We start from the raw sequence: 24,290 nt of genomic DNA on the forward strand, positions 1-24,290 counted from the left end.
CTTTCAAAAACATCCCATATTATATATCTAATCCGCAAAGAATAAGTTCATCAAATGTTTAGAGAAATCATGCTAAAAAATTTTAAAAAGAATCATAGAGGTAAAAGGTAATTGTTCCTCAGTTTATATCAATGTACAGATTATCATCAATCCTAGAGTAGTTTTGTGTGTCGCATGAGAAGTTTGATCCTCATGGGGTACCAACAGAAGGGTAGATAGCGTAAATGTACAACGGATTTAGGTACAATAAATTATTTGTGAACTGACCATTGAAAGACGTGTATTCATAGCTAAACCAGGAGGGAGGGAGTTGATCATGTGTGCTTTCTATATAATAATTTATCATTTGCATAGATGGATGGGGTCGATTTCCGAATCATTCGTCCAACTACCTAAAAGGTCGAAACAATTTGAAAGGAAAGCAAAACTAGCTGCATCTTCAAAGAACATGAAGAAAAAGATAAAAGGTTGCGCATTATTGAGTCTTTGAATAATAGATTTTTCGTTTTCTTTTAGAAATAACTTAGTGCTGTGTCAATGACTTAAAAAGCATATATAATTGCGTTTAATTATGGAAATGCAATCCACAAGATATGAACTTCCTCCAATGCAATATGATTAGGGTAACCCCATCTCAAAATAAAAATAATATAATTCTATAGTTGCCTATAAATTAAGACTTGAAAATATTAGCAAAAAGGAAAAGGTGATGACCAAGCTCTCTCTTTTTTCTTGTCCTTGTGGTTGGGGAGCTGGAAGTGAAAGTTGAATAGTGCCCAAATCTTTTGATTTGCATAAGCATAACATCTTAATCGATTACATGTAAGCTAATAATGTTTAGTACTTTAATAATTTTGACCTTTATATTATATAAAGATTAGAGGGTGTGGATACCATCATTTTTATTCATTGGAAACTTTGTAATATGTCTAGTTCCGAAGAGACAAAAGCTTGGTTCTGTGTGTGCTCCGCTCTAATCTCTTCATTTTTGTATTTATTGGATAATGTAATAATAATAATAATAATAATAATCCCCAATCTTAAGAAAAAGTAGTCGTTTAAAACACTCGGCATTTTGTTTTGTAGTGAAACTAGTTATTCACGTGCCTTTCTTCTTCTTTACGGCGATATCACACATTCCTTTATTGCTGCTACTAGATAGGGCTTATTAGGGCAACCAAGCTGCTTAAACCTATGCTTTGTATTTACATTGGCTTTTCCTTTTTATCTTTTTTACCAAAAGAAATATATATATACACAAATAAATTAGCTGATTTCCTTTCAAAAAGTAGTTCGGCAAGTGTACTTGCGTCTCGTCTTAAGCTAAGCTGTCGAGAATTTCAAACATGGGCTTAAGATTGGGCCCAAAGGAAATAAGGTCCAAGAAATACGACAGTACAGCTAACAATGACATATCCATCAACAAGTACCTGAACAATAATACTCGTCTTGTCCATGATCTTGTATTGCAGTATGGATTTATTTAATGCAAGATTCTTTTATACAAATCCTTACATCTAGAGTTTGCTAAAAGGTTCTCTCAGAGGGACACTGGTTTATTGCTTTGTTATTAGTGCAATGCAGATGAAGAGGAAAACAGAACCATGCTAAGACATGGAAATCTCTTTTATAAACTAATGTCACCCAAGCAGGCAACAACCTGAAGGGCCTCAATTGGCACCCTAGTAATCAACTAAGACAAAAATCTCAATAATGAAGGCATTGTCTGTGGTTGCAGGCCTGCACTCATGTCCCCAAGTCAGTGAGTTGAAAGTGATCCAGTAATATTTTATAGACATTCATAGCCCGTTGGCTATAGCTAAGAAAAAGAAAAATGCTAAAGTACACAGACCTGGAAAATACGGATAAATTAAAGACCAAACGAAGATTTATTAAATACCAACTGCAATAATATTGCATATTCTATGAAGCAAGAAGAACAAATAAACACGATAACCCAATCAAGAACTGTTTTCTCTCAGCAACTTAAAACAGAATGCATGTTCAACATTTAACATATGACTGTGATAGGGCAATAATGTTTAGCTAGTATCGTCTTAACTGACAAATCAGGATTTTCATAGAGCAGTAGGGTTAACAAATAATAACAGTTTCAGCAATGCACACTGCATTTCTAAAATTCTTCGGTCCACTTTGTCTTTTTAAGTCACATTGTAATACCAATATACATGCTTGAAATAACAGAATTTCAGTGATATCAACTGTTATTCTATTACATCTCCTTTGGGAACTGTCACATATTGCTTGGAATAGCCCCACCAATGTGCAGAAGTAGCTAGATATCCATTTTGTTTGAGCCACAAAGTCATAACTTTTGACTGAGCTTTTGAAATTATGAGTATGGTGGCTACTAAAAACTTCAACTGAATTACATTCCAGAAATAGAAGAAAAATGAGATAAGTTGTACAAAATTTACAGTTTAAAAAATAAGGCCTAATCATCTAAAAATTTCTCCAACTTTTGATGTTTTAACAATTTTAACTAAAATTTACAACTTTTTCTCAAAAAGCATCAAAGTTTAATTTTATTTTTTTCTAAAATACAATCCGCCAACTTTCTGCAGTGGTTTTTGCTGACTGGATATTTAATTGAGAAAAAAAAAAAATCAGCCAGCAAAGAACCCATCTTCCCCAATATGTAGCTTCTCTTGCAGGGTTAGAGAGCTCTTCCTCATCTTGTAAACCATATTCAAACGATAGATGAGGAGGAGGAGGAGCAGCAGCAGCGCCGGCAGTAAAGCATCAAAGTCACAAATGCAATAAATTTATCACGTTTCTACGTATCTATCTAAGTAGGTATTCTTTGTTCCAAGAATCAGAGGTGGTGCTGCCATTGTCGAAGAGAGGATGGCCTGAGAGCGGAATATTGCTAGAAGTAGAAAGCCACATAGGGGAAGCAAAGTTGGTGCAGGTGGATCTGTACGAAGAAAGCCTCAATTGGAAGTGGCCATGACAAATGCTGGAACAGGGCGCTCTTTCACGAGCAGCTTCTCCCATTTCTTCGATTCATTTGTACTAATGTTGAGTGAACCTAAGATGGTGGTGCCATTTATAGGGTCACTAACAGGAGTAGACCCAAAAACATCTTATGTCTGATACTCATTCATCAAGAGCCCTGCATAAGGATATGCCATTGTGGAAATCATGTTCATCCACTTCCAATATGTGGATATGTTATGGCTATTCAAGAAGTAGCCACAAAACAAGAAAAATAGTGCAGTGAAGGCAATGACTGTTGCATAATCTAGAATGTAATTTGGCACAATTGAGCTAACAAACACCACAAATGAGTTGGTTGAAAGAAGAGAAACATAGAGAACAAGCAAGAAATAGTAGAACGGTCAGCGAAGCTTCAAGGCTTTCCAAACAATGCCAACATAGACACCAGATTGAAGTGCAAGAAAAGGACAGTATGTTATAAGACCAGCAATGGTGTAAGAAGACGCTCTGTAAGCATTATAAGAAGTTTCACGGACGAAAATAAAGCGTTCTTGAATAAAGGCAGGAACAATATTGTTAGATGAAAAGAAGAAGAGACACTGTGAAAAAAAAAAAAAAAAAACTAAGATGTATGTTCTTTTCCTTCTGCTCTCTCTGTTGCTTTTCTTTGAACACTTCCCACCACTTACCAATTCCTTTTGCAATGCAGCCTAGAACTTCAGCAACATTTTTCTTCTTATTATTTCCCTGTTTAGCATGAAGTTGAAATTTGAGTTGAATGGTTAGCTCTTGCATTGCAGCTTCCTGATTTCAACGGAAAAGAAATCTCACTCGATCTTCACAGTAATGGAATTTTGTTATTTTTGAAGCTACAAATTGGGGAAGATGGGTTCCTCCATATGCACCATTTCACTAATTGGATGAGTCAGCAACACTTGTTGACTCATTTCTCTTTTTTCTTTTTTTTCTCAATTAAATACCCAGTTACCAAAACCACCACAAAAGGTTGTCGGATTGTATTTTGGGGAAAAAAAAAATTAAACTTTGGTGATTTTTGAAAAAAGGTTGCAAATATTAGTTAAAATTGTTAAAACGTCCAAAGTTGGGAAATTTTAGGTAATCAGCCCAAAAATTAATCATATTCTTTACCCTATTTTCAATCATCTCGAACCAAATTGGTTGGCTCACTTAAGACATACTTAGGAAGTTCATACTTTGCACCTGCAGAAATTTAACGCAGGATTAAATTCTGGGGCACAAGATGTAACCTATATTTAGATAAACAAATATGCATATGTAGACATGCACAGATATGTTTTGGAGGAAACAAAAAAGATGGAGAGGAGAAAACACGGAACAGATTTGGCACCTCTTTCATCATAACAGATTGTCATGTCTTCACTTTGAACAATCACACCAGCACTATCCACAATAGCTTGTGCAAGAGTTAAATCAGCTTCAGCAGCAGCATGAAGTGCATCCCATATCTCTGATAGGAGAAAGTATTCTTGGGAATGTTAGTTGTATCTCAAAACATCAAGTTATTTCTTGAAGAGAACAAAGAACAAAAATTACAGATAATCCAGACCACCAAGCACTATGACATCTAACACAGAATAAAAAAAGTTACACAAAGATAACAGGCAAACCGCATTCTCATTCGAACACATTGTTTAGTCAAGACTGTTAAGAGTGCTTTTAACCTCATCCTTTCTTAATTTTAATAAGGTAACTTTTTTTCCCATTTAACTGATTCTGTTTGAAGAATAACAGACAAACAGTATACCCTGTGTATGGAGGTCACATTGGAACATCATATGCTTAGTAAATACTTGCATTTGCACGTGCATAGTGCACATATGTTTCTGAACCTTGTTTTATGATATAAATGGTGAGAAAACAAGATCAGAACTTCAGTTTAATGGATAGATGAACCAGGAAATGTCATTCAAGGCCGGCAACTAGAATAGAAAATGTGGATTCACCCAACTGTGTCAAGAGAAAGAAATACTTTACTAGCAATTACTGTTGACAGTGAACTGGTTTAAATGAGACAGTACCCTTCCGTCCCCCATAATGAGGAGCAGTATCCCAAAACTCATCACGCATCTGCAGGAGTTGTGTCCTTGTAATTGGCTCGGAATGCTTCCATGGTTTTGGCTTCCGGATTTTCTTTGAATGGTCTTTGGACAAAAATAAGCAACAGCAAAGTTTCATTACTAATGTTCAGCTACAAGTTCAAATCCACCAGTCTCATAAAATCAATGTGCAATTCTAGTGATCGAGGTTAGAACATGTGTGAAAATCCAAACTCTGAAATATGATACAAACGTGTCAACTGGACAATAACTTTTTGAAGAAAACCTTTCTAATTCATGCCATGACAGCTTAATGTAAAGTCCAACCATGAAACTTTCTATGTTTTAATAGCATGTCACCGATTTCAAGTAATATAATTGTAGTTTTCTTTGTTCAGATTTACCCAGAAGAAACCCCTTTCTGCAGGCTTGTCTCAAAGAAAAAAAAAAATCATATTCACGACTTGGCCTCAATTCAAATAATGTTAAATCCACAAAGCAAATTGTGGAGTTAAGAATTTCGACTAAATGACTAACTTCATTATATCTGTGGTCCCCTCAAATTTTCTAGGAAGGGAGAGGAGACCCATAAATACAATCATAAATTCACAATTTGCAACTGCCTGAACTGTTAAAAGCAGGTTCTAAATTGAAACATCGAGCTCAAAAGACCAGTGACCACCACTTCATATAGATTTAAAGAAAGAAAAATAAAATCAATCTTGAATAACTAAAATGCCTCTATCTAAACAACTAAAAAGAGAATCTGACATATCATCATCACCACTGAATCATCTACCAATAGCATAAAGAAAAAAGAAAGAAAGAAAGAGAGATAGCAGATAATAAGGCAGGAGCTCAATGTTTATATTAGTAAAGAACTGGAATTCAAGAAAAGAGGAATAACAAGAAAGATCAAATCTTTACCGTCTCCTTTGGCTCGAGAGGATCCAGAACAACCCATTTCAGAATTTGAAAAGAGAAGCAAAGTTTTGAAAGCAGCAGTAGATTAGATTAGATTTAGATGGAAAAGAAAAAAAGAAAAAAAAAAAAAAGAAGAAGAAAGGTAGCTCGAAAGTGATGTAAAATGGCTGCTGCCAGCACTCTGTTATGCGGGTGTTTATATAACTTTCTTTATTAAATAATAATAAAATAATTTCAAAAGAAAAGGATGAATAAAAAGAAGGGCAGGTAAAGAAAGAGGTAGAAGAAGGAAAAGGTGAGAACAGGGATGGAATGTCATCCCTGCTCATCAGTGTTAGTGAACAAATGTTAATGTTATTCCGTGAATGATAAGTTACTGTTTGACAACCTGGAATTTGAATTTGGTACTTCAACTGAGCCGGTTAATTCTAATTCTAATTTTGCCTTGTTATTCGGCATTTTTACTTAATCTATTTTTAAATGCATTCTGAGTATTCATAAATTATGTTTATTGTAATTTTTATATTATTTGATTATATTAATATATTTATCTATTAATATTATAATTTATACCTATTGATTTTGTTAATTTGTAAATAAAATATTAAATTACAATTCTAAAAGTCTTATGTAATTCAAGCACCAATAATATAGTTTTATAAATCCATAATCCATAAACTTTAGTATAGGAAAAGGAGAGTGGGAGACCACTTTCATGTCTTTGTCATCACTTTCTCTCTGTCCATTTCATTCAGAAGAAAGGTGGAGTCCATTTGTCTTATTTATTTTATAATTTTATTTGAGTTAAGAGACAGATAAATTATACTATATAATAAAATAAAATTTAGTACAATGCAATAAGAGTCTTATCCGTCTATAAACCATACCGATTCAAATTTAATTTTAAAAGCAATCTTGTAAATTTCGTGAAGCATTGTCCTGGCCTCGCTTCCTGTGTTTAAAGAAAAAGATGTCGTTTTCTACCAACACTGCAAATAAGTATGTATATTTTTTAAAAAAAATCTGTGAATGAAATAACGTCGGACAGATGCAGACACGCATAGAGAATTGGATTTATAATGTGCTTCCACAAAAGCCCCTGAAGACAGATGCAGAACGACGAGTCTATGCCCTGTTTCACCAGGCCTATTGGTAAATTTTGCCAAAAGTATTGGCTTATGTGTTATCACACCTCCATCAACCCAAAAGGTCAGAGGCAAATAAAAACCCTCTTCTTCTCTCATAATCATTTCTCCTTCCTCCACTGCTCACACAACACTCCTAAACTTTGCAAACTCTAAATCATTCTTGCTTCTCTATACGTCCATGTTTGCCATTCTTTTTGTTCCTCCCTTTAGAATTTTTTGCATCCCTTATTTTTCAATTAGTTTTCTCTCTCTATGCGTTCGTGCATTGCCGTGGTCTTCCATTTTAATTTCACAAAAGATAAATGATTTTTATGCATAAATAGTGTCTATCGTGCTCCCACTTATAAAATAAAATTTTATAAAATTTACCTGCCTCTCAACTCAAATAATGAATTTCATTCAATTATAATAATTTTATAAAAGGCCTTATTAGAATTTTTCAAATAAAAGATTATCTACAAAGCAGTTTGACTTTTTTTCTAAAAGATTTTAAAAGTAGTAGTAACTATAATAATAAAATAATAATAGCATAGGTAATTTGAATGCTTATTATTTCTTTTCTTTTCTTTCAATTCCTTTTAGGAAAATCGCCCATTTCAACTGCAAAAAATAAAAGAAATAAAAAAATTGAGACCTCTCAGCTAGTGAAAGAACTTTCACGGAGGCGAATCATTTTCACGTTTGTTAGTAGTTTTTTTAATATTATGTCATTTAGCATACTAAACATTATTCACAGAGCTCTCATGCGTATGTAAAAATTACTTTTTAAGTTTCAATAATAAACAATAAATTATAATTTTTTAATTTTAATATTTAGTTTTTTATTTAATTAAATATTTAAAGCTACTAAAAATATTTAATATAATATCTCTAATCGATTTTAGAGTTTAACATGCTTATTTGACTTAATTTAAATAGTAAATTTATTTAAGTGTATTTCTTTAAAATAATATTGTATTTTTTTATCTACTTTCAACACTATTTTTAAAATTTTATTTTTTTATAAAAGATGAAATTCATTTAAATAAACATTAAAAAATAAATATTATTTACTGATTCTTTTATTTTCACATGTTCATTTCAAAAAATACTTTCATTTTAAAACAATAAAAAAATAAAAAATATATTAAATGTTCTAAAAGATAATTTTTAGAAATAAAACGATTATGAGTAAATTTATTTTTCTTAAATGAATAAAAATTAAAATAATTTAACTCAATATTTTCTTTAGTCCTAAAAGAAAATTTAATAAAAAATAAAACAAAGGTTAAAAAAATCAAGAAATAAATACAAAAATTGTAAGGAAGAATAAGGATATTTGTGTCATTTCATATATAAAATGAGTTACATTATTAAGTAAACCCATAAAACTTGTAAAAGACATCACAATATATATAAATTAACAGGTTCAGACACTTGATTCAATAAAAAATAATTTAAAAACTAAAATAATTGAAAAATTAAGACACTGAATTTGCAATTATCCCTTAGCAAAATAATTTAATGCTATCTATGTTTAGTTAAAATACATTAAGAAATGTATTTCGTTTGAAAAGAATACACGAGAGATAAAGTAAAATATAAATAATAAAATTGAAAAAAATAATGTTATGGAATATATTGACAAACTAATATGTAAATCATTTTAAAATTCTATATATTTTGTTAGAACTTAGTTTAGTTGTAATTAATTCTATATAAATTTAATTATATAGAATCTTAAACTAAATTTCACATTATTTAAAATACATAAAACTTTAGATTTACAAATAAATTTTATAAATTTTAACCAAATAGTATGTGTCACGACCCACTTTGGGGCCCGTGACCGGCACTAGGGAATGGGTAGGCTTAAGGCCACCGAAACCCGTAGTAAGCCTTACCAACCCGCAAATCCATATATACAATTAACCAAATATAAAGTAGTCATAATTATCTTGCATAATACATCATCATACTACCAACAGGAGTCAGAATAGTTATATAAATTTTAAAATTTCCTACTGCGGATACTCTAGAGTAAAAATGACAAGTATATAAGTACAAGATAATTACAAAAGTCCGAAGAAGAAGAAGTCGGACTGTCGAATGTGCGATGGCGAAGGTCTTTAACTATCACCTGAAAAAAATTACAAGCGGGGTATCGGTCTAGAGTGAGATAAAATCAAATAATCCAGAGACTATTGCAGTCTTCACAGGAAATATTAATTATTCGAATCCATATATCAAACCCTGAACATAAACAGAAATCATGATGTCATCATACCATAATGAAATAAATAAGTAAATAAATAAATAAATAAAAAATATCTTTGTTTCTTTTCTATTCAGGACGAGTGGCTCGGTAGAACCCTAAACCCCAAATTCTAGTAGCCTTTCGGCTCTCTTAATCCAACAGTCTGGCGCCCCAGAGAGCAAGCTCGATCGGGGGTCCTTACTTCCGACTGAACACTTGAATTCCAAATAAGCCGCCCGGAGAGCATTGCTCGATCGGGGACCTTAACTCCGTGAATCAATCGAACTCGGCCAGAGCAAGCTCAATCAGGCGGACAAATTCATAATAACCTTATATCCATGATCATTACCGGTGCGACGCGTCCCGATGTAACCCATCAAAGTGGCATGTTCTACAAGCCACATTTCCCAATTCGCAATCATCACATATAATAAATATTATTATCCGATGAACTCAACCAACACATATCGGAAATAAAGATTAAAGATTTAAGGTAAAACAACGTGAAATTTGTGAGGGAAAAATAATAACGTTTATCTTATTATAACATACTAATAATAATATTTATATTACTTCAAATATTAATAATCAAGTGAAATCATTTATTTTGCGATACTAATAATCATATTATGCATGAACTTTCAAAATAGCATATTAAATCAGACTTAGCAATAGTGCAATGATTAAATGACTTTAACTCACTGATCTAACGCGTTCGCGATCCGCTCCTACGCCTCGGGTGGAGCTGGCGGGAAGGCTGAATTATCTAATAACAAAAGACATACAATTAATAGACATTCGAAAAATTTTCCTAAACTTAGACCCGAAGGTCGACTACCTAGAATTAAATTGGACTCGAGGATTACTGAAAATTTGTGAACCTCCCTAAATTACGGATATTTACCCCCGTAAACGGGTCCGGGACCTGCCAAAAACATATCAGACATGCTGGAATTTAATAACAGGAGCCGGGCCACAAGAACTGCACTAATATTTTCCCGACTCCAAACCACAATAACTTTCTAATATTATAACAAAATTTTTCAGAGTCTAATAAAATTATACCGAGTTAAAAATTAAAATATTCCAGCGTCCGGAAAACACCGGGGTCCGGGCCCCGCCAATGTCGAAATTCAAATCTGGAAGCGCCTACGCCAAGCTTCAAGTTATGGGAGTCCGGAAGTACAAGAGTTTTGGCCGGGAAGGGCGGCCGGATCGGGGCCGGAAAGTCGCTGCTCACGCGACACTTTCCAAGGCTGCCGGCAAGGATTTTCCGACGGAGGAGGGTTGCTTCCGGGGTTTTCGGGGGTGAGGAACTCGTTTCCGATGCCAGATCTCCGAAAACACGCCAAGAAGGCGGCGGCCCCTTGTTCTTGACAACGCCGACGGAAAGGAGGAAAGGGAAGGAGAGCTGTAGGGCGGAAAGGGAGGAAGGCGGCGGCGGCACGTGGCGGTCGGGGAAGAAGGCAATCGGGAGAGGGAGAAGGAAGGGAGGAAGGAAAAGGAGGAGGGGGAGGGGAAAAAGAGAGAGTTTTTTTTTTTTATATATATATATAAAATTATTATTATTACAACTAAGGGTGTTACGGTATGTAAGAGATAATTAAAAAATTCTCAAATATATTCTCTCATTTCTAATTATACAAATCCTAAATAATCTTGGTTTAGTATGAATCTCAAATTCTAATCTATCAATCTCGTTACAATTTACATCCTCCATCTATAAATTAATAATTTAATAATGACATTTTATGTAAAAATATAAAAGTAATATAAAACTTATTTTAAAATTTTAAAATGAAAAGGATGTAAATATTTTTTTATTTATTAAAAATAATAAAGGTAGATGCTATTTTTACACATATCTTATTAGGACTATTTTAGATCATAGAAATAGATTCATCCATAATATAATATGGTCATCTATTAAAAAAAAAACTTTTATAAATATTTAATTTTTTTTAAAAGTATATAATTTTAGAATATACTTTTATTAATTATTACAATAGTGGGTAGCCGGTTTTCATAAAATAATGAATTATAAATTAACCACATATAATTATAAGCTTTCGACTGTAATGATAATATGTAACATATATTATATTATATTAGTTGATTATCATTGGCAACTATAATTAAAATACTAGTCAATATAAATATAATAAATTAAAAAAATAATATAATGAGAATTTTGTAATTGTTTTACGAATAGAATTCATATAATAACTAATGTACTTGCATTTTACGTGAAACTTGATTAAATAACTTTCTTAATTAATAATGATTCCTAGTCTTAAAATAGTATAATAATCATATTTGCATATAATTTTAAATAGATGTAATTAATATATTAATTTAATAAATTAACAAAATCTCTCATTTATATGTTATTATCATCAATTATGTATTTTGTTGGATTTTGATTATATAAATTCAATTTACTATTATTTAAATTTCATACACATACATATTTTTCTTAAAAATTCAGTCTAAATTTTATGAATTAAATATATTTATATTTATAATTAAAGTTATATCAACAGTACGTGAAGTTGTTGACAAATATAATATATTGAAATATAAAATTCTTTTAGTATATATTAATGATTTGACACATCAAAATAATGATAATGATAGAAAAAAATAATTATGACATGTGTTTATAAATTTGATATATAAATATTTTATAAACAAAAATTATACTTTTTCGTAAATAATATCCAATTTTGGAAGGTAATATTAATTATATTTATTATTTAGTAATTAATAAATTATTCCTAATTATAAAATAATTTGCAATATTAAAATTATATTTTTTAGTATATATTAATATATAAAATTGATAAATTATTAATATTTTAATATAAATTTTATATTTATTATATTAGTAGGACTGTTGAAAGTCTTACCAATAAAAATATTTATGACAATTTTAAATTATTATTATTTATTAAGTTGACTATATTAAAATATCTGTTAAAATTTTAGTGATACCTTTATATTATTATTATAATTAAGATAATAAAAATAGTTGCATAACCATTGAGTATAAGAGTAATTAATAATTAGTTCCAATTTTTTTATTCATCCTAAAGTTAAGTATGGTAAGTTCAAATTAAACTCACAACTAATTAATGGATATTTATTTTTCGAAATAACTAAAAAATAAAATTATTAAATTGTGTAACTATTTTTATTTTTTATTTTAATATTTAAATTGTCTGATTTTTAATTAAATATTATATTTATTAAAAATATTTAATATAATTATTTTAGCCGACTTAAAGATTAAAATTCTTATTTATCTTATGTTGATAATAAATTGATTTAAATATTTTTTAAATAATATTAAATTTTTATTTATTTTCAGCACTAAATTTTAGATTTCATATATTCTTAAAAAATTAAAAAATTTATTTTTTTATTTATCTAGATAAAAATTTATAAATTAAAATTATTTCTTATTCTTATATTTTCATCTATTTATTTTTAAAAAATAAAAATAAATTATATCTTTTTCATCTCAAAAAATAAAAAATATTAAATATTTTAAAAATAATAACTTTTGAAAATAAAAAGATAATATAAATTTATTTTCTAAAAATATATATTAAATTATTTAGTCTGATATTTTCTTTAGTGCTCAAAATTTAATAAAAAGTAGAATAAAATTATGAAATTAGAAAAAATAAAAATAAAAATTATAAAAAATAAAAAATGTAAGATGAGTTATATTATTATTTTAACTTTTAAGATTTATAAAAAGTACTATAATATATATAAATTAATAAATTTAATATTTAATCAAATAATTCGAATATTAAAATAAAAAATTTAAAACATTAAAAACTAAATTTGGAATTATTTCTGATCAGAAATACAAAAGGGACGGATCTGATAAGTGCTCAAGAGTCTACAGACTACAGCGAGTAACATTAACCTCTAATTAGCCCCCCCAAAAAAAAAAAAAACCGTAAACCTCTAATGGCTTTCTAAACACCGTTTCCTTCCACATGGCTTTCTAAATGACAAAAGCCATTTCCAAGTGCCACGTCAGCTCCCTTTCTCTTTTATTACACACTTTCACGAAAATTAAGTCAAAAAATAAAACCACAAATCAAAACCTCTCCCATTCCAATTGAATACTCTGTACTAAATTAGGGCACCAAAATCTAGGCTCTCACTTTCACACTCTCACAATGAATATCTTCAGATTCTTCGGCGATATGACTCATTTAATCAGTATACTCATTCTCCTTCTCAAAATCTACGCCACCAAATCTTGCTCAGGTAAAAAATAAACCCTTCATTTTCGCATTTCAACAGTTTTAGTATTGAATTTGTTTGTTTTGTTTTGTTTTTGTGTGATGCGTTCTTTTCTTTTTTAGGGATTTCGCTGAAGACGCAAGAGCTATATGCTTTGGTGTTTTTAACGCGATACTTGGATCTGTTCACGGACTTTATATCTCTGTATAATTATGTAATGAAAGTGGTGTTCATTGCAAGCTCTCTTGCAATTGTTTGGTGTATGAGACGGCACCGTGTTGTCAAACGCTCTTATGATAAAGAGCTCGATACGTTTCGACATTACTTCCTTGTTGCTGCTTGCTTTGTTCTGGCTCTTTTTGTTCACGAGAAGTTCACTTTTCGCGAGGTCAACTTTTCTCTATCTAACTTCTACTTATTTCTTTTTCTTTTTTGTTTTTTGGAGTAATGAGATAATTAATTAGTTATGGTTTTGTCGTTGTTCAGTTATTATAATTAATACTATGAAATCTTGAAATCAGGAAACTAAACCAAATAAATGAAATTGTTTGCAGAGTTATGTATCAAGAAAAATGTCTATATAATCTAACTAGTATAATTTTTTCCAGAGCTACACAATCTAACTAGTTATACTTCATTTAGATGATTAAAAACTTTATGGGTGAAGTAGCTTTACCAGTTCCATGCTTCGTTGGAAAAGTGGCTGTAACAATAGGATCAATAACTTGTCAGTCATGCTTCTGTAATTTTTAATGCATATTCTTTTCATTTTTCACCGACTCTATAACATTAAGTACTCTACTGTTCTATTTCTCTCCTGCATTCTTAAATCACATTTATCACCTGCCTTACTTTTTCTTGCTGTCATCTAAGTTGTTGCAGATCTTTTGGGCGTTTTCTATTTACTTGGAGGCAGTGGCTATTCTTCCGCAGTTAGTGCTGCTCCAGCGAAGTGGGAATGTGGATAATTTGACAGGGCAATATGTTTTCTTTCTTGGGTATGTATATACATAATTTATCATGTAGCAGCTGGATGCTCAAGGTTTTTATTTTTTATTATTTTTTTGATGCAAGAAGTTCTATATGTACTGTATCTATTGTCTATTAAATATCGTGCTACATCTTGTTTCCTTTTGAATTGTAAACTTGTCTATATGGTTGCTGATCAATCATGGAAAATAGTAATATGTTAACATGAAGATCTGACTCATTTGAAGTATTGTTATCACAGATTTTGAAGCCTTCGATATCAATGCTTTTGTATTAGATTTTATGCTTGATACAGTTTTTATTTTTGTACCGATAAATGCATAAACATGTTGACTCTGTCTTATTTAAAGTGCTCATGTCTTCAATTCTTTTTGTGTAACGTGGTTAGATCATGTTTCTCATCTTGAGTTTTGTTACATCTTGGAAAATGTGGTGCATGCTCAAGTTCTCTCTCGTTTTCTTTTTCCTTTTTCCCTTTTTCTGTCCTTGGCATCAGCAAATGTTGTAATTCTGTAGTAAGGACCTTTTCTTGAGCCGCGAGGCGAACTTCCACAAAAATTCGTTTTCTTTTACAATCCCATATTGCATACAATGAATTATTTAGCTTTATAGCTTGGATGTTATGCTGGGCTTATAAACTATCAATAAGTTAAAACTCTTTTATGTGGGAGAATATTTAGGGAGAACCTCTTAGCTTTGTTAACGGCAGGAGCTGGGTGTGGTTATTGAACTAATCCCTTCGAATTGGAAGAGGACTCTTCCATTCTTTTTAAAGATGATTTGGAAATTTATCTTCACTCAGCATGCACTGTGCTTAGTATACGTATCCATCTCTGGTCACTTCAAAATCCAGATAATGGAGGGTTTTGGTATGTTGATACCTAGTATAGAAGTGTAATAACATCCTTTAACACAAGTTGTGTGGGAAAATGTCTTTAAGATGCATGTAATGTAGAATTGAATCTCACTTGGCTTCAGTCGGCACTGTATGATAAATGAGCAAGAATGTCATATGCATGTGGCTCAGTGGAATTAAACTTCTTGATATACTTGAACTATTATTTCTTTAACCTGTGTATCATTTTGTCTGTTCATTTGGTTCCATTATGCAATGTACTTAGCCAAGATATTGAATCTACAGGGCGTATCGTGCTCTCTACATCCTCAACTGGATTTACCGTTATTTTACAGAGACACATTTCAGTCGATGGATATGTAAGTTTATTAGGATATTTTTTTTGACTGAGTTAATGCTTTGGATAGATCTATTCTGACTTTCATCGACTTTTGATAATTTCTCAGCTTGCATCTCTGGTCTTGTCCAGACAGCTCTGTATGCAGATTTCTTCTACTACTACTTTATCAGGTAGAAGAACACTCCTAGTAAACTTCGTCTTTGTCCCTCGTGCTTGCTTTCTTCTCTTCGTAGTATGATGATTATGTTCTTTTCTTTTTCTTTTTTCCTCCCAGCTGGAAAAACAATGCAAAGCTTCAGCTGCCAGCTTGAGCCCGGCACCAGTATATTAAAGTTTCATGCTTAAGCTAAGGTTGTATAAAGGCGGCTAGTATACCCTTTGGTCCGGCTGATTTTGATTGGATGAAAAGAGGATATTTTACAATAGTTTTGAGTTGGGATCAATTCCCATAAATGTTGATAAGATCGGTTGTCTTAGGGTTCGCAATGTCATAGGCATTTATCGCTGCCCATGTCGTTATGAGGTGCTAATTTTAATTGTACCAGAAGCCTTCAGATTAATCTGTATGTGTCAAGAATGCTATTTGGGCGGTGAAAATGTAGATTTTGACCAACATGATACTTAGATGCACTGCAGATAGAGTCTCAAATTCACCAGTGTTCCTAGAGTAATTAGTTACATTTCTTTATTCTTGCAAAGTAGTTTCCTTCTTCCTTGTTGAATGCTTTATTGATAAAACAAAACAAAAGCTTTATCTTAACCACTGATAGAATGCTTGCTTCATTTCCGATTATACAGCTTGCAAGAAAATGGAGTTCATTAGCTATTATTCTTCAAGGTAAAAGCAACACTTTGATGATGGTTGATTAGGTCTTTTACTATCATGTAAAAATGACCAAGTCTATAAAAATGACCAAGTCTATGTTATTGTTATTGCAGACAAGAATTTTAACGCGTACAGTAATCATTATCGGTTAATATCACATAATTAGACAGTTAAATTAAATTAGCTCACCAGAGCTTTTAAGAACAAGTGCTTGAATGCTGATTGTTGCTTATCTACCTTGCGTTTAGTGGGCCACATGTTATAATACTTCCCAATTCAAGTTGAACAAAACGTGTAATGTATGGAACAGTCTCTTTTTACCGGCCCAAACCCATCTATCGTACCACTCTCTACCACAACCCGGACTTCTCGCACACGCGTCGATATTCCATTAGCTGGATCATCGTGGCAGCCCCTACCACTCTATGCCACGACACACAGGCCAAAATATCAGTTATATTTTCAGAGTACAAAATCCAAAATAAGCCATCTCCTTCTTTTGAACGCTCCTTCAACAAGTGGGTGGTCTCTCGATCTTTTCGCCCCCTTTAAATAAAATCAAGATTTCAATTTCAACCCTAATTCCATTTATCTCATATAAACTTGTAAGTCTCCATCTCTCAATTTCTTTTTCTTTTTTTTTTTAAATTTTTTTTTTTTGGCTTTACGATTGACGATCTTAGATCTAGATCTTCCTGTTTCTTTTATAGATTTGAGTTAGATTTAATTAGATCGGACCTCAGAGTTTTATTTCATATAATGATCATTTGCAGGTCGTTTGAATTTTGAGAGATGGGCGGAGGATTTAGAGTTTTACATCTGGTGAAACCGTTCCTGTCGGTTCTCCCAGAAGTTCAAAATGCGGACCGAAAGATTCCATTTAGAGAGAAAGTGATATATACTGTGATATCTCTCTTTATATTTCTGGTATGCAGTCAGCTACCCCTATATGGTATACATTCAACAACAGGTGCAGATCCGTTTTATTGGATGCGTGTAATTCTGGCATCTAATCGTGGTACTGTTATGGAACTTGGTATTACTCCAATCGTAACCTCTGGTTTGGTTATGCAATTGTTGGCTGGTTCTAAAATTATTGAAGTCGATAATAATGTCCGAGAGGATCGTGCCCTTCTGTAAGTCCCTCCTTCACGATTTTTATTTCCATTATTTATTAGCATAACTTTGGATTTTCGAAACTATAATTTATGTTGTGTTTTAGATTTCTTATTAGTTCTCAGCCTGATTTTTAATTAGCAAGGATTCTGTTCTAGTTAGTCAATCCTCAGGTTTTGAAATCTGTTAGTTGCTAGAAAAAGAACCTAGGTATTCTGGAAGAAATGATCCTGCTATAACATGTTTTTGGAAGAAATGAACTCCTGCACATGATCTAATCCAAACAAGGCCTGTGAGCTCATGGTTGAAAGGTTGTGATGTTTGTTGATATGAAGTTAGAATGGTCATTAGCCAGTAGAAGCCTTTCGAAACATTATTACGTGTGCATTAGCAGTTGGTCTACAGTTTAGGTGGCATGTGGTGCCTTTCTACTATAAATTAGTTTATAATAGCTTTGGGTGCTGTTTTAAAGCTTTTATGTGGTTGTATTTTCTTTGGCCTATTTTCGCAGCAATGGAGCACAAAAACTGCTGGGGATTCTGATTGCCGTTGGTGAAGCTGTTGCTTATGTGCTCTCTGGGATGTATGGTAGCGTTAGCCAACTTGGAGCTGGGAATGCTATACTTATCATCATTCAACTCTGTTTTGCTGGTATTATTGTTATTTGCCTTGATGAGCTTCTCCAAAAAGGATATGGTCTCGGCTCTGGCATCTCCCTATTTATTGCTACCAATATCTGGTAAGAGTACATACTTCCTTTATATTCCCTCACAAGTCATCTAGCAACTGCTGGTATCTTTCAATTTTTAATTTCCTCTTGGTGTGCATGCAGTGAAAATATCATATGGAAAGCTTTTAGCCCCACAACAATTAACAGCGGTAGAGGAGCTGAATTTGAAGGTGCTGTTATTGCTCTGTTCCATCTACTAATCACTAGATCAGACAAAGTTCGTGCTCTTCGCGAAGCTTTTTATCGGCAGAACCTTCCAAATGTCACCAATTTACTTGCTACTGTCTTGATCTTCCTTATCGTGATTTATTTCCAAGGTTTCCGTGTGGTTTTGCCTGTGAGGTCCAAGAATGCCCGTGGACAACAAGGCTCTTATCCTATCAAGCTTTTTTACACCTCTAATATGCCAATTATTCTGCAATCTGCACTTGTTTCCAATCTATACTTCATCTCTCAGGTACATAATGAGTTACTTATGCATTGATTCAATGCCCGTTTTAATGTTGCTAAGAGAGTAACATTGCATCTATGTGCAGTTGCTATACAGGAAATACAGTGGAAATTTCCTTGTCAATCTGTTGGGTAAATGGAAGGAGTCTGAATATTCAGGTGGTCAGTTTATTCCAGTTGGTGGTCTTGCTTACTATGTCACTGCTCCAGCAAGGTGAAGCAAAGCATTCATTTCTTCGATGTTCTTTATGTATCTTATGTTGTCATAGTTTTTGGGATTGCATCTTTTTTGGCTACAGTTATTTTTTTTCTCGCACTGATGCTGTGTCTATTGATCTTCTTAAATGCAGTTTGGCGGATATGGCAGCCAATCCTTTCCATGCTCTCTTCTATTTGGTTTTCATGCTTTCTGCATGTGCACTCTTTTCAAAAACTTGGATTGAGGTTTCAGGGTCTTCTGCCAGAGATGTTGCTAAGCAGCTTAAGGTATATCAATAAGAATGTTTTTTTTTTTTTGTTCTCTTAATTTATTCTTTTATGAATTGGTCTTGTTACTTTAATATTCTTCTTGTGTTTTTCCAAATCAAGTATTTTGCTTGCTTGTGATCCGTAAACTTATTCTAAAGTGTTTGCACCAAAAGGCAACATATGGGTGGCATGTGTAATTAATGAATTCTGTTGAAACAAGTTCTTTAATGAGTAATGGAGTTCTGTTGTTGATTTTGATGCAGTGATTAGTAATAAATTGTATTTGTTCGCACAGTGGTAAACATATTCTATTCTGGTTATGCAGGAACAACAAATGGTGATGCCAGGACATCGTGATTCAAATTTACAGAAAGAATTGAACCGTTACATACCGACAGCAGCTGCCTTTGGAGGAATATGCATTGGTGCACTGACAGTACTGGCAGATTTCATGGGAGCAATCGGCTCAGGAACCGGAATTTTGCTTGCTGTTACCATCATCTATCAATACTTCGAGACATTTGAGAAGGAAAGAGCCAGTGAACTTGGCTTCTTTGGCTTTTAAGTCCAGTAGCCTGTTTTAGGATATGGTAGGTGGTCATGGATATCACTAGCAGCTGCTCTTGCGAAAGGCTCGAGGCGCCACCACCTTGTTAACACACCCTATGGCTTCTTACATCTTTTACTTGATTGTAGAATTGTGTTAAAAAGCGTAGTGAGTCAGATGAATGACAATTTTTGCTTAGTTACAAATATGTTATTTCTTGAATTTTCAGTACGTTTATATTTTAAGTATGTACGTCTGACAAGATAATTGGCACTGGAAATGTTATCAAGTAGCTGTCAAGAATTCATTCAAGCTTGGAATACCAATTTTTTTTCTGTTTTTTGGTCGAAAAGATAAATCCATTAATGGAAGAAAAGGTCAGATCGCAAGCAGAAAGGATAACTCAGGGGGAGGGCAAGACACGGAAGCACGAGGGAGACTCCCTTTAACAGACTCTTTGCTAACCATCTAGCCGGTTTGCTTCTCTAGACTTAGAGACAACAAACCACCTGACCAACTTAAAGGATTGGAGTTTCTCCCTTGCTTGGTCCACGGCATTAGCTATCTCCCAATCAAGTAATCAACCTGAAAACAATTAGATAAAAGCATAAACAATACAACTGATTTTAAAAACAATTAGATAAAACACGTTTTTCTATTATGCTTCTGGTTTACATGTGTATTATTAATATGTATATTATCAATAAGCTGTACAACAAATTATATTTTATTTTTGGGATTTTTAAGTACTTTTCAGTAAGGAGATCTCTAATTGTAGCAATCCTAACAGGTTCAAAGGATTTTCTTTCAAAAATTAGCTCATTTCTTTCTCTCCAAATGGCCCATAATATAAATTCTAGCTGAATAAGAATGTCTTCAGCCTTTAACTCATTGCCATGTTCTCATCATGATCTCCCATCAATCTGCAAAGGTTGAATTTTCATTTATTTGAGGGCTATAGGATAAACAAGAGGCAAACCAAACTTGTCTAGCCCTAGGGCATAATAGAAAGATGTGCTCAATTGACTATTCCTTCTAGAAGCATAAAGCGCAGATCTTATCCCTATCTATCAACCTCTTAGCTAGTATGGTTCCAACATGGAGAATTTGTTTAGTGGCATGCCATACAAAATCATTAATTTTTGGAGGAAGGTTGACTTTTCATAATGCCTTATAGAACAAAGAATTGCTAGGCCCATATGACGAGGAAGCCAAAGATCATGTATTAGAGCTGTGTTGTTGCAATATCCAATAAACAGACTTGATTGTACACTTCCCATTACGATTGAACCTCCATATCCACTTATCCTATTTAGCTATAGGCCCCACTTGTATCCTCTTGATAGTATTGATTTCATAGTTAGTCAACACAATTGAAAGTAAGTTTGTATCCTAGCTACCATTTCTATTCAGTTCAGAAACTCTATGCAAGGCACAGTTCGTTGGCTTGGGTGAGAAAGGCTTACAGTTTGGCAGGTTGACAATCCAAGGATCTTCCCATATATGTATGTTGACTCCCCATTTCCAATCATCCTAAGAGTCTCCAGTTCAAGCACTTTAATAGCCGTTAGGATACTTCTCCACCCCCATGAAGGCTTGTACCCCTCCTTAGCTTCCCAGAAAGTACCATATGGAAAATGAACTGCCTTTACAATCTTAGCCCACAATGAAGTAGGATGACTAACTACGGACTACGCCTTCTTTATATAGGTGACTGGTTCTGTATATTAAATATTAATAATATTCAATTTTAGATGCTAAATTGTAATGATTTCCATGTATGTCTAGCTCAAATTTTACATGTTGATATCAATTTGAGATTTTTAATGTTTAAAAATGAAAATACGAATGTGTGAAGTAAATGTTTAAATGGATTAGTGTCGATTGTGTTAAAAATGCATGAAGTGCTTGGAAATAAAATTTGAGTTTGCAGAGTTCTCTAATAAATTTAAGAGTATAAATTCAGTTTAAAGAAACTTGCTTTCAATATTGCATAATATAATTGCAAGCATCTTAGTATAGGTCGATATTATATATATTATTTAGGATATTTTAGAACATTAATGATAATTTTTTTTATATATAATAATAAAGTAAAAGTGTTTAAACTTTATTTAAACTTAATTGTCTTTTTTTAGATAATATTAACCAAAAAATAAATTATGGAGCAAAATATTAAAAAATGAGCTTGATAGGATGTCTTTGTATCGAGACTTGATATAGAGGCGCGTGAACTTATTTTTTCAAGGGCTAACCGAAAATTACATGACCTGAGGGCAAATTAGTCTTTCTATTATTTATAAATTTTATTAGTTATTTATTTGAGGATAATTAAGAGTTATGATAAAAATAGTCTTTAGAAAGATTTATTCTTGGAGGAGGACTCCCAAAAGAAAAAATCTCTACAGATTTAGATTTTAAGAAATTTAGAGGCAGATCTCAACTACACTTCTTCCATTAGTATCTATCCATAATTCTTACTTCTGTAGTTTTCTTTACTGTTCTTCATTATAAACATTTAGTTTTTAGTTTTTAATTATTCTTTCAAGATTAAGAAAGCTTTTAGTAATAGAAGAGTGAGGATCAATCATCTTCTTGTCCTAAAGATATTATGGATCCATAGGAGTTCTTATTTTCTTATTTCGTTTCATGTTTAACTATTTAATTACCATAACTATAGGATTAGAGATGTTAAGTTAGTTTTTCTTTAATATTTAGTTAGCATTTTTACTTATGTATGAACATTGCTATTTTTATATTTAATGAATAATTTTTTGTTCAACATACTTTATTAATATTTAATTTATTTTATAATAATTTTTATAAAAATAAAATATTAAAATAAACTATTTAAAAATAATATAAAATTAATTTAAAAAATAATATCAGTCGTCGAAATCTCACCGCCAATCACTGGAATTCGGTTATACATTGCCAGAATTTAATCGTCAGTCGCCGAATCCAATCATAAATTTGTTTGTAGGTCGTCGAAATCTGGTTGTGGATTACCGGATAACTATAATTGTTAGTGGTTAAAGGTGTTTAAATTATATGAATAAGAAAATAAAAGATAAAAAATTAAAAAATCATAATTACATAAGTTTTTTAGTACATGAAACATTATATCAAATTAAAAATAATTAATTACTGATGTATTTATTATTATATAATGACTTCATTACATCCTTCAATTCCAAACATAAGCTTACTGATTTTAGACTTGTTGCTCTTACAAGTACGTGTTAGTGGATCGCTTTAAATGCCCCTTCACATATTACCAGTTTTTTTCCCCTTTATGCAACTGGCAGAGATATGCATGGATAAAAAAGTATTATGACAGTGAGAAGTGGTAAATGTACAATTCTTCATATCGAATCTATGTTCAACAAACTAAAATTGATTCATCGTGTTACCAAAATAATGATGAATCAAGGTAATTTAATTTTGCAGTTGCCATCTATAATTTTGGTCCATGGACCCGAATTGTGTAGCAATATGGTCTAAAGGTTCAAAATGCAACTTTGTTATGTGCTATAGGGTGTGTTTGATATTGAAATTAAAAAAAAAAAAAAATACTTTTCTAACCTCAATTCTTATTTTATATTATTTTTTTTAAAAATTATTTTTACAAAAAAATAGGTGAATTAATATTTTTTTTCCAAAGGTAAATTTGAGAAAAGTGATTCATAAAAAAGATTAAGAAAATTAAAATATTAAATTAAGAAACATATAAATATGTGTTTTCAACAGTCAACCGAATCCAAAGACACCCTTAGAATGGTTATTTATATTTCACAAATGCGGGATTGGATTTCAAAATAAGGAATTAATTCAAAAAATCTTTCAGATCCTTAATTCTTTTTACTTCCTACTTTTATTCTCTCTAAATATTCAAAATTCTGATTTAATTTGATTCTATAATTATTTTTTAATTACTTTTTAAAAATTCATACATATCAACTTTTTCATTATTAGTAAAAATATTTCATTATGGTTTTATGTTTATCACTTATAGTCAAAATGTTTATTACATGTACGTTTAATATTCATATAATGTTGTTATAAGGCTTAATGATATAAAAAATTTTAAAAATTTATCTTTTTTTATAAATTTGACCCATTTTTTAAATTTTTATTTAAATGGTCCAATTTGGCTAATTTATTGTAATTATAATCAAATTAAAATCTTGGTCAAAATTAGATACTACCCTCTTAATCTTAGATACTAATATCTTTTTATTTTACCAATCTTGTTTGTCTCTTTTAGAAAATATATAAAATCACGACGAGAGTGGAGAGAGAAATGACTTCACTATTTATTTTTTTTCTTGATCTATGATTTTCACTTATCATT

At 31.7% G+C, this 24,290-nt stretch overlaps 3 protein-coding genes across 9 annotated transcripts; 2 read left to right on the forward strand and 1 right to left on the reverse strand.

Moving 5' to 3' along the window:
- Positions 1 to 2,111: 2,111 nt before the first annotated feature.
- On the reverse strand, positions 2,112 to 6,330 carry LOC8275184 (ubiquitin domain-containing protein 1). 7 transcript variants are annotated; one of them, XM_015721221.3, is made up of 5 exons: positions 5,967 to 6,321; positions 5,022 to 5,144; positions 4,331 to 4,450; positions 4,111 to 4,182; positions 2,112 to 2,384 (listed from the first exon to the last, which is right to left on the reverse strand). In XM_015721221.3, exons 1-4 carry the CDS (start codon positions 6,001 to 6,003, stop codon positions 4,118 to 4,120), a joined length of 345 nt encoding a protein of 114 aa, XP_015576707.1. In that variant the 5' UTR covers positions 6,004 to 6,321; the 3' UTR covers positions 2,112 to 2,384; positions 4,111 to 4,117. The 7 variants fall into 7 exon arrangements, with proteins under 7 accessions (XP_015576707.1, XP_025013698.1, XP_015576706.1 ...); XM_025157930.2 differs by lacking the exon at positions 2,112 to 2,384 and adding an exon at positions 2,434 to 3,136 and having other exon boundaries at positions 5,967 to 6,323; XM_015721220.3 differs by lacking the exon at positions 2,112 to 2,384 and adding an exon at positions 3,452 to 3,765 and having other exon boundaries at positions 5,967 to 6,322.
- Positions 6,331 to 13,200: 6,870 nt separating this feature from the next.
- On the forward strand, positions 13,201 to 16,557 carry LOC8275183 (ER lumen protein-retaining receptor A). Its single transcript, XM_002522215.4, has 6 exons — positions 13,201 to 13,637; positions 13,736 to 14,001; positions 14,496 to 14,611; positions 15,745 to 15,818; positions 15,906 to 15,969; positions 16,074 to 16,557. The coding sequence occupies exons 1-6, from the start codon at positions 13,547 to 13,549 to the stop codon at positions 16,108 to 16,110; spliced, it is 648 nt and encodes a 215-aa protein (XP_002522261.1). The 5' UTR covers positions 13,201 to 13,546; the 3' UTR covers positions 16,111 to 16,557.
- Positions 16,558 to 17,070: 513 nt separating this feature from the next.
- LOC8275182 (protein transport protein Sec61 subunit alpha) lies at positions 17,071 to 20,248 on the forward strand. Its single transcript, XM_002522214.4, has 7 exons — positions 17,071 to 17,230; positions 17,399 to 17,761; positions 18,253 to 18,480; positions 18,574 to 18,928; positions 19,008 to 19,135; positions 19,272 to 19,407; positions 19,715 to 20,248. Exons 2-7 carry the CDS (start codon positions 17,418 to 17,420, stop codon positions 19,952 to 19,954), a joined length of 1,431 nt encoding a protein of 476 aa, XP_002522260.1. The 5' UTR covers positions 17,071 to 17,230; positions 17,399 to 17,417; the 3' UTR covers positions 19,955 to 20,248.
- Positions 20,249 to 24,290: the final 4,042 nt, after the last annotated feature.

Source organism: Ricinus communis, chromosome 5 (assembly GCF_019578655.1).
Source record: "Ricinus communis isolate WT05 ecotype wild-type chromosome 5, ASM1957865v1, whole genome shotgun sequence".
Taxonomy (NCBI): Eukaryota; Viridiplantae; Streptophyta; class Magnoliopsida; order Malpighiales; family Euphorbiaceae; genus Ricinus; species Ricinus communis.

Excerpts from the sequence above, each read along its gene's own strand:
- LOC8275183 (XM_002522215.4), top strand. The coding sequence starts at position 13,547 with ATGAATATCTTCAGATTCTTCGGCGATATGACTCATTTAATCAGTATA. Across the intron at positions 14,002-14,495 it reads AGAAGTTCACTTTTCGCGAG|ATCTTTTGGGCGTTTTCTAT; the intron begins GTCAACTTTTCT and ends AAGTTGTTGCAG. Across the intron at positions 15,970-16,073 it reads TTCTACTACTACTTTATCAG|CTGGAAAAACAATGCAAAGC; the intron begins GTAGAAGAACAC and ends TTTTCCTCCCAG.
- LOC8275182 (XM_002522214.4), top strand. The coding sequence starts at position 17,418 with ATGGGCGGAGGATTTAGAGTTTTACATCTGGTGAAACCGTTCCTGTCG. Across the intron at positions 19,136-19,271 it reads TATGTCACTGCTCCAGCAAG|TTTGGCGGATATGGCAGCCA; the intron begins GTGAAGCAAAGC and ends TCTTAAATGCAG. Across the intron at positions 19,408-19,714 it reads ATGTTGCTAAGCAGCTTAAG|GAACAACAAATGGTGATGCC; the intron begins GTATATCAATAA and ends CTGGTTATGCAG.
- LOC8275184 (XM_015721221.3), bottom strand. The coding sequence starts at position 6,003 with ATGGGTTGTTCTGGATCCTCTCGAGCCAAAGGAGACG. Across the intron at positions 4,451-5,021 it reads TCATTATGGGGGACGGAAGG|AGATATGGGATGCACTTCAT; the intron begins GTACTGTCTCAT and ends TTCTCCTATCAG. Across the intron at positions 4,183-4,330 it reads AATCTGTTATGATGAAAGAG|GTGCAAAGTATGAACTTCCT; the intron begins GTGCCAAATCTG and ends AAATTTCTGCAG.